Raw genomic sequence first — 17,204 nt, 5'->3', positions numbered from 1 at the left:
TGCACCTTTCTATAAATTTTCAAGCGTCGAAGCATCTCACCTTGGGATCCTTAACTATATAAATCCCTATAGGAGAAATACTGTGGTCTGCAACCACAAGCCGCCGCGGCTCGGAGAACTCTGGGAATGGTTTCTGGTGAAAGGGCAGAGATCAAGGTTCACGCCAGTGGTGGGACAAAATTTCTACGTCATTCCAGGCGGGAGATATGGAAGAAATGGGAGAAACCTCCAGAAGTAAGTGGACATTTTTGCTATTTTTCTTGAACTTAGCAACTTTGTCCCTATACTGTCGCAAATATAGATATATTGTGGTCATTATGGTGTAGTTTTTACCTTCGCCGAGAAGGTTATGCAGAGGGTAGCGTTTGTCTGTTTGTCTGTTTGTAGTGGCACAGCATAACTCAAGAATGCCTTGATGGATTGTTTTGATATTTGGTATGTTGGTAGGTTTTGATGAGACCTAAAAACGATGAGATTTTGGGCCCCCTAGCGGCTTCTTACGGTACTGCAGCGGAACTTCCCTGTTTTGATAACTCGTGTTCCGGACATGTTATGGAACTTATTTTTGAGTGGTAGATAGATCTTTGGACAGAGAGTAAGTGGTGTGGGTTTGGGCCCCCTAGCGGCTTTTTTGGAACTGCAGGAGCAGGTTTTGCGTCTGACTTTGAAAGGGAATAACTCAAGAAGGGCTTGATGGATGGTAATGATTTTTGGTAGGTAGATAGCTTGAGTGATGATGTCCATGATTAGACACTTCTTATGCAAATCAGTATCTAATTTGCATAATTAATGAGGAAAGTTTATACATCCGCCAAATTCCATGATAGGACTCTGAAACATGTGACATATGTAACTGAGGAAGAGAGAAATATTAATTGATATGAACTATGCAAATGAAGACCTCATTTGCATAATTAATGAGAAAATACTATAACAAGATGGCCTTGATGGATGGTCATCATTTTTGGTCTGTGGATAGCTTGTGTGATGCTTAGTATGATTGGACAATAATTATGCAAATCAGATTCTAATTTGCATAATTAATAAGGCAACTTTAAAAATCCGCTTTGTTCCATGATATGACTATTCAAATTGTAACTGAGGAAGAGAGGACTGTTAATAGATAGAAAATATGCAAATGTGGGCCTAATTTGCATACTTAATGAGTAACTTGTATTATTCCACACTGGCAAATGACGGCAATTTTTGTTTCTATTTAGGCGAGTTTGGCTTGTGGGTTTAGCGATACATTTTGAGAGTTTTTTTCGACAGCCCGAAAAATGGCGTGCGCTGTGTGCGCATACGTGACGGGGGAGGGGGGCATGAGATCGCGCACTTTGTATGTGCTCGAAATTGAACATACAGTCATTAATCCTGCGCTATTTAATCGTAGAATGGTCATATATTTTATGCTGAATGTCATATACCTTTCATATCCGATGATATGGCATACTTTGGGCGCAACAAACAATTTTCCACTGTCGTAATTATGTTGTGTATATACACTAGCGTTACAATCATACAGTCCGAATTTGTCACACAGTTCTAAGATCTTCATTCAGATGTCCTTTTTTGATTTTCCAGTGGATACAAAGGTGGCATATCTGGTACAGTTGTGCAGAGAACGTGGGCTGCCTTCAAGCAAACTTGAACAAGTTGAAGATTACACAAACAACAAATCAAGTGCTTGGGGACCAAAACTCTTCAAATTTTCAAAGGGAGAAGCTACTTCAGGAGAATGACTTGAACACTAAATTAATTACTGATACTGTACTAGTCAGAAAGTAAGTTGTAAGTCTCCTGTACTGCAGGTAACTTATTATCTGTACCAATCAGAGATCTTATTAGAATGGGTAACATAGGTATTGATACTTATAATTAGCACCATACTGCTACCATTCTGATTGATCATGATGTTAATTAGCATATTTAACTAATTAAGCATTGGAATATTAAAATTTAAGTATAGACATTGTTAGGAACCTGTTTCAGCAAGCTTAAAACATCAGTGAGTTCATGTAACAGCCAATATCAGTGGACATCATTAACAATGTATGCCTTTTACTATATATACATGTATGGCTCATTAGTTTATTGCCAATTAACACATCTTCGTATAGATCTATTATTGCTCCTGTTGTAAAAATTCCAGTACTTAAGTCAACATGTAATGTAGTTAAAAAGTTGAAAGTTGTTTCAGGGAATAGGTAGTACAAATAGGGATAAGTAAAACAAATTGTTCTACATGTGTATTTGAGGATCAGTTCAGCTCATCCTCTGTTGAGGATAATTACCCTCATTTGCATATCTTGCAATTAGTGAAGACTGCAAAAATACATTATTCTCATAATGATCTGTTCAACAACAGGATAGTTGGAACATCTAGTTCCTTCTTCAGTTTTCAGCATGTTTAGAAATGTATGTTTATTGATTGGCACTATTGTGGATGAATAAATTCGTTAGGGTTAATTAGGGCTAATTAAGATAAGATACTGATACTGAATATATGTCAAAAATAAAACATGACAGTCTGTCCAGTTATATTATCTTTAAATGCTGAAAATTTTAACAATATTGATCAAAGCGTTTAAGAGTTACAATAGAAAGTATGTAAATAACTGTGGACTTGTGGTCATTTCTGGTGCCATGTTGAGGTCAATCATTCCCATAGGGCCAATAGATAAGTGTCTTCTAATGAAAACGTCCAACTTTTCAACTTTGAAAAATTCTCAAAAATTTCAACTTTGTCCGATTTCGACAGGATATAAAGCATTGTAAGCGGAAGAATCTGATCTGTACTTTGTCAACAATTTCAGCAAGTTATATCTTACTTATTCCATACTTATGTCTTGTTCTATGTTTACTGTTGTTGCCATACTTTGTACCTGCTACAATACATGTAGTCGCGCAATAAAGTTCTTATCTTACCAAAAAAAATGGTGTGACATGCCTACTCTCACCTCTCAAATAAACGTACCGGTACGTTTATTTTTTTTCGCCTCAAAATCCGCCCGGTACTTTCTTATTTTAGACGGTACGTTTATTATTTTTTGAAACAATGGAGGCTTTGCTAACCAGGAATCCCTCTAAAATCTAATGTTAAGGTTTTTCTTCCCGTATTTCCCCGGTATTTTTGTTCGTAATTCGCTATTTTTCGGCCTAGCGGCGTTGATTTTCCCGCCGCTTTGACCGCGGTCGGGCCTTGTGAAAATCATCCTGGCGGCACTCGTAACATATCGGTCGATATCGCTATGACGCTACAAAGTAAACAGAAAAATAAGACGCCACACTAACATTTCAAAATTCAATTTTCATTTAAATAGATTTGAACAGTCTCTATTTACATCGTAAACCAAAGCACGCTGATCTAAAAACGTGTAGCAGAGTAGAGTGCACTGGGAATAATTCCTGCCCACTATCGGCAGCGCGGCGGAGGAATAAGTTGTTCACAGAAGACATGTTACACGTAAAAACAACAATCATAACTTAACTTCCCTTGTAATATGTGTTTTGAGGCCACAAAACCTCTAAAACGGCAGAAATATATCCGATATGATTCGGTAAACAACAGCTGGAAATCGCCAAACATGGCCGCCACTCGATGCCGCTATCAGCCATGGCGAGAGTAAAACTAGCAGCATATTGCATAGCGCGGATACCGATCTTTAAATTGATACCGTAAACGCATGAAAATATTATATTTTGGGGCAACGATAGACACAGAAGGCCATTTTTCTTTTCAGAGGGTTCCATATTTTTAAATGACCGTAAGATTTTCCCAATTAAGCGGTTAAGCGCGGTTTTCTAGTGCCAACATGACATCGGCAACTTCCTCGTATGTGCGGCCTAGGACCTTAAGCTACTTTTACAGTCAAGCTCTGTTCAATATTGTGGGCTTTACCGCGGGAACTCGAAATCCGAGCGTCTCACAAAAACTTTGTTTTCGACGCTATGGAGCAAAAGTTTATAGACCTAAACCTTTTCTGTGGAGGGAGTGTGTTCATATTTGATTTTTTGGGGGTGATGTCTTTAGAAAATATGATCAGGTACATTAGTAGCTATCTGATTATTTTTGTTATATGTCACTTTGTCAGTGTCTGTCACTGATTGTCAGTAATCATAAATGATATACATGTACAACAATTTTCTTTGATCACTTGCTTCAAGTTCCAAGTAGAAAATGCATGTGTCATGTACATTTTCACTTGTTGAATTTGAAAGCACCGTGGCCCCCGTTTAGGGGTCATAGCGGGGAACCTATGCCCAATTTTTCAACATTACTATTATATTCTATCGAAGTGATGAGGAAGATCATCATGATTTGAACAAGCTATGTACAGTTTTTCTGTTCAATATCTATAAACTTAATAGGTATGGTCCTGAGGCATAATTGAATAGATATAACCTACCTTTTTATCATCTTATTTCCCTTGGACAGTTGTATGGACACAGTTTACCTTGACTGTCAATTTTGAAATTTTCCGGGGGGTACTAGTACTTATATTTCAGGGGGGTACTTATATTAGATTTTGAATATTTGTCCGGGGGGTACTTCTATTCTAGGGGGTACTTCTATTTGAGAGTTGAGAGTACTGAAACAGCAAGGAATTGAACCTTGCTGACCTATGTCCCACTAGGCAGAACAAGGGTCTGAACGACCAAGCAAACCTTCAATTCACAATATTGTGTATTTTCATATTTTCATCTGACGTAGTTACATCCAGGACATGTGGGACGTCCAGAGAATGAAAAACAATGCCAACAACAGGAACAGCAGTCCCCAGGACAGCACAGAGATGGACAGCAAGAATAGCAGGCAGGAGATCAGCTGTTCCTCCTTCCTGAATAGCTGGGAGAGGATGATTGACAGGACTGATCTAAAGGTGTGGAGAAAACCCATGGAGGGCAGCAGTCTCTACCAGTACAAAGGTCAGACTATACCATATTTATTGGTGATAACAATGTAATCTGTTAACTGCTTGCTATAGTATAGCTTATACTATAGGCTAATGTTTTCAGGAACAGGTTGCAAAGTACTCTTTTTGTTTAAGACTAATAAGAGTAATTACAGTATATGCCAATTATTTGTATACCTTTTTTCTGTATATTTCGTCTATCTGTTTAGAATTCCAAAACACCAAACCATTTACCATTCACTCAATTGTAAAAACAGTGCATAATCAGGGTGCGAAATACTTTTTTGAGCCAGGTTGCACGGTGTGCAACCTGGGTAGAAAGCTAGGTTGCCCGTCAGAATTTCAGGTTGCCCCACCTAAAATTCACTGATTTCTTGAAATTATATTTTGTAAGTACATAGTATTACATAGCCTTTAAAGGGATATATTGCGACATGAACATAAAACAAAATTCTTTGTTTTTGATTATTTTCTACATCATTAGTTGAATCTACCTTATTACACTACACAGCAATATTCACCACGTAAGGATGCGACTTTTTAGTGTCGTGCGAACGTCTTGAAAAAAATTATACGCAATCCCCGCCGCCGCTTGAATTGGCCGCCATCTTGTCCAACATTCTGACGAACCACCAAACACGCGATCGAACGCCCGACGTTCTGAAGTTTGTTCACTTGTGGTGATTTTCCTGTGACGCTCGAACTCCGACCATAACGGTCGATTCGGATTTTTCGTAGCGTTCTACGCTGGCATATTTGCATATGTAAATGCCCCAGATTGTACACGTTTGGCGTTTTTCGTCGTTTATTAATGGTGGAAATGTGACAGAATGACGGGAATATGTTGGAAATAAGTAACAAATAAGTTGAAAATGTGAATCTTAGTGTAGGTCTTTCAAATTCTTACTATATGTAGTTTTTGCCCACCAGATTCTACAATATGCCCCTTTAACAATATAACTGGTGCTTAATTGTGTTTTTGTTTCAAAATAAAATTCAATGATATACAATGTAAATAAAACACCACAACCCACAACAAACAAACTTATACAATTCATGTGTAACACGGCTATTTTGTTAGTACAAATAAATCCTTTTTTCAACCCCCATAGACTTTTTGCTTTTTCTGCTCTAGGAAGAGTTACACTGCAATAGTTACACTGCAATAGGACTTGTACCTGCACATTATTCTCTTCCCTCACATAAAAGTTGCTACTGGGCATATTTTCAAAATCTAATAAAAGTACCCCCGGAATAAAATTACCTATATTTTTTTTTTTTAAATTCATGGGTGAGTTATTAATGATATACATGTATGATAATCATAAGATAAATAACAATACAATAGTCTATGTCATTGTCCAGTTTTTATCTCACTGTCACAACATTTTAACGACTTTGTTTATTCTATAATCATTGTTGCCAAGTAAAGATTTTTTAAATCCCAGCTTATTATTAGTAAAGTGGCTCCATCTCCACTTCTGCAATTTTTAATTTTGCCCCCAAAAAAGCACTAGCAACATTTCGCCTATAGAAATACACAGCAACTCAAACACTGCCCTCTACCAGTTGTTACTGGTACTGCAGATTACACGTCATTACTCTCGCGCAATCACGCGATATCCAGCGAGAGTCGATGAATTCAACATGGCTCAACATGGCGGCCAAGAGCCGAGAACACGAGCGCTAAGCCGCGCTCTCTTTCCGACGAATTTTGCGTTTCAGGCACAATAAAACAGGTTGACTATAGATGCAAACGAGTGAAAAAGTATCGGTAACTTTATTAACTTGTTTAGTTGGGGGTCGATTTATACGTTTGGTTTGAAAATTTACGAGACTGAGAGCGAGTGTGTGTGCACACCACACGGGTGTGTGAGCTTCCTTGGTCCAATTATTTTCTACTTCGTCAAGTAATTGCCGCAAAATCGATTTCTCCGGCCCAAAATTTAGGTAGCGCACCGCGCAACCTGGGTTAAGAGATAAGTTGCGCCAACCAAAATATTGTTGCGCTGCGCAAGTGCGCAACCGGGTATTTCGCACCCTGATAATTGTATAGCCCATAATCGTATCTTCGGTGTATTGTATAGGATCTTGTCCGATCATATTGTAAAATGACCCAAAACTATGGGCTAAAAGTTACCAAAGACGACACTAACCGACGATCAAATGTTTGTGTAAAGACCCTAAACCGCCAAAATCAATAATTTGCCGAGAAATCAGAAAATGATTATTGAGATACACACCACAATTTTGGATTTGCATTGTAGTTTCGGGAGTGGGGACGCCGTCTACCATTTGACAATCACACTTTTGTTTCCTGCTATGCTTGCAAACAATCGATATCGGTGCCTTTGATATACGTTGATGTCATTAAAAACCAAAAAAGACTCGAACGACAAAAGTCAGCGAAAATACGTAAAGAAAAACAAGATTTTCGCCCGAGCATTTGAGTTCGGGCTTATATGAACAAAATAGATCGCGTATTGAATCCAGTATGGCAACGTTAAGATCGTCGGAAAGGTCGGATTGTACTTTGATTAAAATTTTGTAAAATAAAGTTGTGATATCGTGAGTGTGTTGTTTGTTGCTCAAAATCCTATTCGCCCCCCCCTCCTTCGGGACGTCAATTTCGCTATTTCGGACAGTCGTATAATTTGCACTGACAAATGGGCTATACAGATATGCGGAATCTACTGTATAACTATAAGCAGCTATGTCCACGTGGTGCAAGCAGTAACACAATCCTGCTATTTGGCCATATGGATCAAATGACGTGGATCCTAGGGTTGGCCCCAGCTCGGACTTGGGATTGCATGCGTCATTTCAGATGGTGACGTAAAGCTGACAGCCCTGTGTATGAGGGAGCTTTGTGTGTAAGCCTTAGGCCACGGCAAGTAAATTTTATGGATGACATCCTTCCGTAGACTCCAAAATTAATGAGATAGGGCGGAAAAAAAACAAGGCGGGCCAAAAAAACAAGATTCCTATATTTTGAAATTTTGAGATCATAAGTCTTGTTAAACAAGAACTGAGGCGATGAAGTATGATATCATAACCGACAGGTCTTTTATTCCTGTATTCAACCAATGAGGTTTCATATATAATATAAAACCTCCTTGATTCAATGTAAACATGTCCTTGTAGATGTGTATACATCTCAATAGACTAACTACAACAAATGCAGAAAAGAGCTTGTTGTACCATCATCTGAAGCAACTACACTGGGAATTCACATGCGATGAAACACCTTGTGTATACAGCTCAATCAACTAGACCCCCCCCCCCATTATTTATATAATGTTCTTGCTAGAACAAATGCAGAAAACAGCTTGTTATTATACCATCATGGGCAGGAACTACACTGGGTATTCATATGCAATGAAACAATTCATATGACTGTCAACATTAAACTGTTCTTGAAGATGTGTATACAACTCAATTAACTAGAACAAATGCAGAAAACAGCTAGTCATACCATCATGGGCAGGAACTACACTGGGTATTCATATGCAATGAAACACCTTAGGCTGTCAACGTTTATTTGCCAATTTTTGGCATGTTGGCCACCACACCGTCGTGAAATTTCTTCTTTTTTTTTTCGAAATCAGGCAAAAATTAATGAGCGCGCTGATGTCATCCATAAAAATTACTTGCTGTGGCCTTAGGTGTCAAACCTCTGCATGTAAAGGAACCCAACACACTAATCAAGAAGAGTAGGGCTGACCCGGCTGAAATGCAAGCCGTATCTAACCTAAGCTGCATTGCACTACCACTAGGGACTTAAAAAAGCATAAAGCTTCACATTTTTTCAAGCAGCTAACAGAAGTATCTATTTTCTCAGGGTTCAATAAATTTAAGGTCTTCACATATGCTGCTGTCATCCCTGCTGTTGATTTCATGTGGGAATGCAAAAGCAAAGCAAGTAGAGAGCTCATATCAGTGATGTCATATGTCTAGAGTAAGACATATGAACTTTCCTCCGTATACTAGTTACAGTAAATTCTAGAAACTTTTGCAGTGGTTTTATTTTCGTGGTGACATCACAAATATGTCTCCTTTGTGGGACTACTGTACCACAAAATTGTTTCAGCCGCAAGTTTGAACACCATAAAACCTCCGTTTTCCTCCAACCTGGAAACAAAACGACCGCAAAAGTAAACAAATTTACAGTAGTTACCTGTCATTTGTACTTACCAATAGCCTGTCTTCCCTGTAGTGTATGGAACCTTCCATGATATCTCAGCTAGAACTTTCTTCAATGTTCAGGTGAGGCTGATTTAAAAATCTTCTTAGTATTATTGAGGTACTCAGTATGATTTTTGATAGCTGGGGTATTATAATTTCTATACTTGAACCCTTGCCTCTGGCTCTATTTTTGACAGTAACGATGACTCTAAATGATATTTAACTTTATTGTGTAGAAAGACCAAAAATGTTAGTAGTTAATGTTGTCAATTGCATAAAGTAGAGTAGAACTCGTTGCCACCAAGTACAGTAGAGGCATCCTGAATCGATAGCTTTAAACAATGCTTGCAGCTAGATGTGCAAAGGTTAGGTATGACAAGTTGGTCAGTGTAATATAACCAGCCGCTACCATACAGCTTGACTGCGCATGCAAGTCTGGTGTGTTATGCCGAAGGGTGGTTACTACTTACTAGTAAGTAGTATACTGGCTATAAGTACAGATACCCAAGTTAGTGTGTCAGGCCCAAAGATGGTTATAGAGATACAGAAGCTGATGTGTTACACCAAAGGGCAGTTATACATGTACATACCGGCTAGTATACAGATACATGATTGTAAAGATACAGATATAGATATTACCACCCCCACCCTACAGCTGGACCTGAACTATAGGAAGGAGTGGGACAAGCTGGTACTAAAGCTGGAAGTGATTGACAGGGATGATGATGATGGGTCCGAGGTGGTCCATTGGGTCATGCACTATCCTGTAAGATGCGACTTTCCTTTATTATATGGGAGAGGGAGGGTGATTTTACAATGAGGTTAACTGAAAATTTCGCTGAATTTTTGTGTGATCATATTTATACGCAGAAGCTAAATTAGCCATGACAAAAAAATAGTACCAAAATGAATGCGTTAAAACTACTCTCCACGCTCTACAATAAATTCAGAATGGCAGTGGTTACAATGTACGTATTACTTAAAATTCAGCAGGCCGGCTTTGCTTTACGCTGAATTCAGCCGTCAATTACACTTCATGTTGAGTACGGTCTACATTTGATTTGAGTGGTATGGGTACAAATTACGTAGAAGAATTAAAACAGCCAATTACTCAGTGCATGCAGACCCCCATGTGACTTTTGTGAGGGTAGTTTGTGTGGTGCCTTGTTCAAAATCTGATTGATAAAAACCAGTATCCCCCCCCCCCCCAGTACCCAATGTACAGTCGAGAGTATGTGTATCTGAGGCGGCACAAAGTGGACACAGAGGCTAACATCATCGTACTGGCATCAAGGTAAGGCTTAACAGCGAGACAACATTACATGCTGCTAGAGCCTTTGAATTTCTTTGGCCCCTTTTCCACTTTGGCAATCGCTGAGCGACCATACAGGGACCAAAATTGGATTTGTGTAACCCTTGATTTCATAATTGGAATGTGATGCAAGATGTAAAAGTATGATTTTAACGGAAAAAAAAACACACAGAACGTTAAGAAATTAGTTCTTTGTGTATGGAATTTGTTGAGTGATCTGTCAAATCTTCAGTGGCTCAGCGGTTGCTCAGCCGTATATTATGTTTTTCATGAAAATACTGTACAGTTCTTATCTTTTATTGGGGCTTTTCCTGTTATATTACTAGCCTCCATAGCAGGCTCTGAACTGGCCTTTTTGGGGGCTAAATAATATACCTTTTGCAATCAGTCCGTAACCATCAGCCACCCCCGTAACCATTTTGCCGGTAGAGCCTGCATTATAACGGCGGGTCAAAGCGAAATTAAAAAACGCTTAGGAGCAATTCGCATGTCCGCCACAAGCAGTTAACACGTTAACAACTTGCCCCGCACGCGCGACTGCTCATTTACATACAGCATGTTGTTTACCAACACGCGCCGACTGGTACATCTGGTAACTCATTTTTGCATGCATCGTAAAGTTTGTGGTAAAAAAGTTTGCTATTTCAACTTCAACTGTTCCTAAAAACAAACATGAACATGGGCTAAGGCAAACGCTAGACAAACGCAAGTTATTATGTGCCTTGGATTGCATGAGGACAGTGAGGGAGGGGGGCATCTACTACAGCGAAATAAGATGAAAACAAACTTAGCCACTTCTTATCTGGTCTACAACAAGGGCCTGGGCGGGTGAAATGACGACCATATCATATTCTCTCATTGGCAATGGATGCAAAATTGATTTGCCATGGCCTATTGCTAGGCCGACGAAGCTATCGTTGCCTTGTGTAACGGCTCGGATGGCCCGAGTTTGTCTTTCCGATGGGGAAACCGCCATGCGTCGTGCGATCCACCCTCCGTCCTGGCAAGGGTGTCAGACATGCCGTAATAATGTCGAACAAGTAAGTTTAAACTTCTGTATCTCCAAAAAAAGTGAATTTTGAGAATTTGTACCGTTAGAAAATTGTCGGGTTAGTGCACACGGGGGCGTGACAGCGCACTGTCTGGAGGAGGTGCGTGTACTGCTATTGTGCGGTCTACCATAGGCAGGAAATTCGCACATCTGCGTTAATTCCCCTAAGCGTTTTTTAATTTCGCTTTGACCCGCCGTTATAATGCAGGCTCTACCGGCAAAATGGTTACGGGGGTGGGTGATGTTTACGGGCTGACTGCAAAAGGTATATTATTTAGCCCCCAAAAAGGCCGGTTCAGAGCCTGCTATGGAGGCTATTATATTACCATATTATACCTACATTAGTTGAATGTCCACAATGTTGTTGCCCTCACACACACACAGATCGGTGGAGCACCCTGAGTGTCCAGAGGGTGACCAGTATGTCCGTGTGGCCACCTATAGTTCCAATATGGTCATCAAGCCGCACAGAACCTTTGACGAGGTAAGTCTTGACCGTTTGTTACCATACAGTAGCACGCATTATTGGAGAAAAGAGCTATATGCTTCATTGCAAATAGTAAAGCCCACTTATTACTGTAAATACCTTTAAGTTCGCAGTGATTTGATTTCGTAAGGAGGAAATGTTTGCGGTGGTTTCAAGTTTGCAATGAAGTAGTCAACACGATAACCTCAAACAGAAAACAGCCGTGAAAATTTACCATAATGATTCTACTTACTGTAGATTTTAAAACGTTTGCAATTTTTGTGGTGACCTCTCCACCGCAAATATTTGACACCAGGAATATGAGTTTCCAACCAAATTCGCAAAGTTGGCAAACTTTCCTAGCGCAATTTGGCATAGTCCAGCGAGATCCCTGATTAAGTTGTGCATTCCTGTGGTATTATCAAGGCATACAAATGTATGTATACAGTACGTCAGCAATTTGTTTTGCTATCTTCTCCAACTACATCTCGTTGTGGGCGAGTCTTGCATCTTCCCCGTTTCTTGACAATAAGGTGCCTCCATTCTCCAGATCACATACGCATGTACATGTACTCCAAAAGTTAACATTTTTGTATATTCTCTGCGTACAGGATGGGTTTGACTACATACTGACTTACAACGATGACCCTAAAGCCTTCTTTCCATCCTACTGTATCAACTGGATGGCCAGCTCTGGTAGGTGAAATCTTGTCATGTCTTCTAGTTTTAAGACAGAGACTACTAAAAGTGTGTGCCAGTAGCATTCGTAGTCCAGTAGTGAGCAACCCTACCTTTGGACCAAGAGATAGGGAGTTTGAAGCCTAGCTGTTGTCTTTCGCCCAACATGTACGCTACTAGAAAGGGTTGCAGTCCTAGGACGTTAGGCTGTCGTTTGCTGTTCATTGCATGTGTTGGAAAGAGTTGGGTGAATTTCCCTGGTACAATGAACCTGTAAATACTGTACATAGCTTCTCATTGAACTAAACTTGTTTGAGATCACCTAAAATTTTTACTCAAATCTAACAAAGATGAAGATATTTTTGCAGACAGCGAAGCTTATTTTTAACACAGTAGTACAGTAGTAGGATTATCAACATGGGTTCTTTGGTACCAGGGTTAGAAAAGTCCATAGCCCAGATTGCCCTGGGCAAGTGCCATTCGGGCAAGTGCATGTCCTCCCATACTGGCCTGATCGCCATACAAAGTGTAAATTTAGCAAGCTGGAAGAGCCCTAACTCCTTGGTCCGGTAGATAAGGAACATGCTTTAAACTCCTTTTTTTTAACGACAAATAAAAGAGTTGCCATACTGCAAGTGAAATGCATAGAAATAAACATTGTGATATCATTCAAATTTCGGGCCAGTGAAAAGTTGGTTCAGGCCAGTAGATTTTTAATGTACTTGCCCTATAGGGCAAGTGAATTTTTCAGAATTTGTCCAACACTGGGTACCTTCCTAGATACTGAATCAGATACAATAGCATCAACGAGACACTTTTCTTTCTGCCCACCTCCAGGACTACCAGACTTTATAAACCAGCTGCACCAGGCCGCCTACAACGCCAGTCACAAGGGTAGCCGGGGTTGTCTTGGTAACCTGCCACCCCACCCTGAGGCAGGCCGTGCCATGGCCAACTGAACTTCAAACTCCTACCACGCAGACTTCAGGGCCATGGCCAGCTGAACCTCGAACTCTTACTTGGAAGTTCATCTGTGTTGGTTGAAGCCATCCTCAAATCAAAGTTGAACTGTAAATTGCCAACACAACTGATGACAGAACCAGTGGAGTGCTCATTCCTTGACAAAGACTGGCGCTGATCTGTTGAAAGTCTTATTTTTGTGTTGGCAATTTACAGGTCAACTTTGATTCAGAATCTTTGTCAAGACTTGTCATTTATGACTCTGGTTTGGAAGGTTTTGTCTTCAGAAATAAACATTTTCATTTTCTTCAAGTGCTCCCATAGGTGATGTGTCAATGCTTGCCATATATAACAGTGGTGCCAAAGAATTCATAGGAATTTTACAGAATTCATACGAGTTTTACGGAATACATACGATCCGTTACGAGAAACATACAAATTTTATGGAATACATATGATCCATTGTTAGGAAATATACTAAGTTTCTGGAATACATACGATCCATTACTAAAGAAACATACGATCTTTTATTTTGTTGGCCATCGCGCTAACACCCAATCTAGCTTCGTCTGGTTTTTCTAGTTGGTCGAAGCCTACATTATTGCAGCTTGAGAGTTTTGGAGTTTAGCAGGGTGGGATCCGCCATTATTAAGCTCTTAAAAGCCAAGATATTGTACGAAGAACTGGTTAACCAGAGTCCGCCATATTAAATTTGGAGGTCATGTCACGTGACTCAACAAAAAGTAAGGATCGTATGTTTCTTAGTAATGGATTGTATGTATTCCGTAAAACTCGTATTAATTCCGTAAAATTTGTATGTATACTTTGGCACCCCTGTATATAGACTCTTTGTTCCATCTGTTTAAGACATCTTAGATTGAATAAAAAAAGATTTGATACTGGTACAGTGTGTGTGCATGACACAGACATAACACAATGGTAGGATTTTGTTTATTACATTTGACAGTGAGCTTCTAATTTCCTTCCCTGTAAGTATAAATGACATGAGATATGAGCTGAGATAAAAGACATTTTATACTTCTGTCAACTGTGAAGCCATTGCCATTTTTTGGTATCCATATAGTTTTGACTCAACTTTCTTCCCCTGCATCCCAATATTTCCTTACCATTGTACCACGTTATATGTTACAAAATCCCTATTCTTGCTTGGTTTCTTTCCATATCTTGTTCAGCCCAAGCACTATGTGGATGTATATGTAATTATTGTGCTGAATATTGTTAACAGGTGGATTTGATTCTCATATCAAGCAATTGTACTTATAGTAGAAAAACTGTATTGCAGTGGCAAATGTTAGTGTGATCTACGTTGTCACACTGTACAAGTGGGTTTGGTGCTTGACTGTACTCATTTGACCACTACATTTATGACAGACAAAATTACAATGTGTACTTCTCACATAGATGAGCTGCACTACATTAGTGTGGAAAGGCTACTACCTTAAGATTTGTAGTTTTCAAGGAGTATGTCACGTTACATGGCTATAACTGATGTTTTTCAGCAGCATGTTACAGTTCTGACATAAAAACAACATATCACAGATAATGTTTAGTAAGTGTATACCATAAGAAAGTATTAACGTATGTAAACTGGTATGCCATGTCATAACGCTGAAGTCACAGAAACATGTTCATGTGTGGAACTTATGCAGATATCTCACTGGACTGCGCCAAATTGCACTAGGAAATTACGCCAACTTTGCAAATTTTTGCCACACTGCCGTGTGCGCGTGGGAAATATATGTGACCTCTAGAAACAAAATGGCCGTGCCGGAAGGTCACATTCTCAGTTTTAGCTCCAAATCAGATTCAAGATAACTGTAGTATTGGAAATCGCAGTGTTGCCACTGAATTTAAGTACATTTGTACCAAATATACAATGATTGAAATTCATCAAAAAGAGATTTGTAGTGATTTAGCCATTTTTCCTATTGCAATTCACTATTTCAGGTGACAATTTGGGGCTGGTTTGCGCCACTTTGCGAATGCCTTTCACAATTTGGTTCATTCCAGTGAAATGCCCACAAGTAAGGCATTTGTTGCTAAAAATGGTTGTGCCTTTTTCTACTGAAATGTTTTGTAATGATGCAGCAGGTTGGGTTATGCAAGAGCCAGAAGGTTGGAGAAAGTGGCAAATCTGGATGTTGTTTGTAGATAAGGTTATGGTGCTTTTGTGCTGAAAATGCAGACAACAAGAGTATATGAAGAGCTGTAGATGTTTTGAAAAAACTTATGGTTAAACATGTATGCAATATAAAGAGTGGTAACCTTACAAACTTAAACACAAAAATCTCTTCTTTGCATATAAAGGGAACAGAAGATTTTTGTTTTGAAAATATCTGCATGGAAGCCGAATCTGAAGACATCTCTATGCATGCTGGTTTTGAATCTGTTGCAAGACGGTAGGCTGTGTGACAGGGTACTATCATGTAAATGATTTTTGCAGTAGACTATTAAAATGGTTGTTGATCATTTGAATTATTCGTTTTTTACGGTCAACTGTAGTTTATTCTGATACAAATGTATATCGAAACAGATATCTGAAAGATCATACCATGTAAACCAGCCATACTCAATGGGCAAAAACAGTTGCCCTTTTTGGCGACGCCTCAGGGGCGAGCCAAATGATATAGTATTGTGTGCAGATTGCAACTATTCTAGGAATTGTACAGGCATGTGTCCATAGGCATATTAAGACAATAAGAATGTTAGAAATGTTAGTCAGACAGAAAGGCTCCCTCGGGACATTCCTCCTAGATAACCTAGACAGGAAGCTACATCTGTCTACCAGATGTGCCAGGCTTATGTATACATGACCCATTTAAGACCTCAGCTCTACAGTAATATTGCTCTTTTCTAAAACAATGTGTGTCTGTTACAATGTTTTTAGACGCCCTAATGCTGGTCCTTACAACTGTAAGATTTAATGTCTTTCTTCGGGGAACAGGTCATAACTGCATAAACTCTGTACTGATAACGATTGTGCACACACTGCTTCAGTTACCTATACAAGCAGATTAATTAAAGGGCATTAACCACATTCATGACATTGGGAACATGTCCAAGCCAGATCGATCAATGAAAAATTTCACTGTCGCAAGGAAATTTAGCAAGCCAGTTGTACTAGTACTAGATGATTATCCTGCTGATAAGATGCCACTTTCTTGCTGATATAATCCTTTACACTTCCAAGAACACATGGGACACATTTTTACACAACAACATTTCTGTGGATTAAGATTCCCAGGCTGGCATTTCATTAGGGCTCCAGGAATTACTGGCAAATTCCTTTATGACTGGTGTGCCTGGTATTCCAGTGGGACTCGAATTCCATCCTGGCATTCCATCCTGGGATTCCATCCTGGCATTCCATGCTGGCATTCCATCCTGGCATTCCATCATGGGATTCCATCCTGGCATTCCATCCTGGCATTCCATCATGGGATTCCATCCTTAGCTAACATCCCTGGCCATTCACGCTCTAGAGGACTTAGATCTATAGTTCAGGGAACATAAGTGTACAAACTGTTGCATGGTGTATATATGCTGTGTCTGTTGGTAAGTGGACTATGATGTTAAAATTTGTGTAGATTTGGCCTAACATGTTGTTCATGTAAA

General features: G+C 39.5%; 1 protein-coding gene and 1 long non-coding RNA gene across 2 annotated transcripts in view; both read left to right on the top strand.

Annotated features, from left to right (window-relative positions):
* LOC136431442 (stAR-related lipid transfer protein 7, mitochondrial-like) overlaps positions 1-16,064 on the top strand; it is a 45,019-nt gene extending 28,955 nt beyond the window's left edge. The window contains exons 2-8 of the mRNA XM_066422816.1: positions 4,715-4,929; positions 9,133-9,182; positions 9,757-9,867; positions 10,313-10,395; positions 11,849-11,948; positions 12,542-12,626; positions 13,446-16,064. Coding sequence (XP_066278913.1) covers positions 4,715-4,929; positions 9,133-9,182; positions 9,757-9,867; positions 10,313-10,395; positions 11,849-11,948; positions 12,542-12,626; positions 13,446-13,567 — 766 coding nt within the window. The 3' untranslated portion in view covers positions 13,568-16,064. The remainder of the gene's footprint in view (positions 1-4,714; positions 4,930-9,132; positions 9,183-9,756; positions 9,868-10,312; positions 10,396-11,848; positions 11,949-12,541; positions 12,627-13,445) is intronic.
* On the top strand, positions 100-3,544 carry LOC136431446 (uncharacterized). Its single transcript, XR_010755067.1, has 2 exons — positions 100-234; positions 1,585-3,544. It is a non-coding gene; the product is annotated as an uncharacterized lncRNA (long non-coding RNA).
* Positions 16,065-17,204: the final 1,140 nt, after the last annotated feature.

This window comes from Branchiostoma lanceolatum, chromosome 3, assembly GCF_035083965.1.
Source record: "Branchiostoma lanceolatum isolate klBraLanc5 chromosome 3, klBraLanc5.hap2, whole genome shotgun sequence".
In the NCBI taxonomy this organism is placed as follows: Eukaryota; Metazoa; Chordata; class Leptocardii; order Amphioxiformes; family Branchiostomatidae; genus Branchiostoma; species Branchiostoma lanceolatum.
Note: the sequence above shows the minus strand (reverse complement) of the source record. Positions and strands in the feature narration are given on the sequence as shown.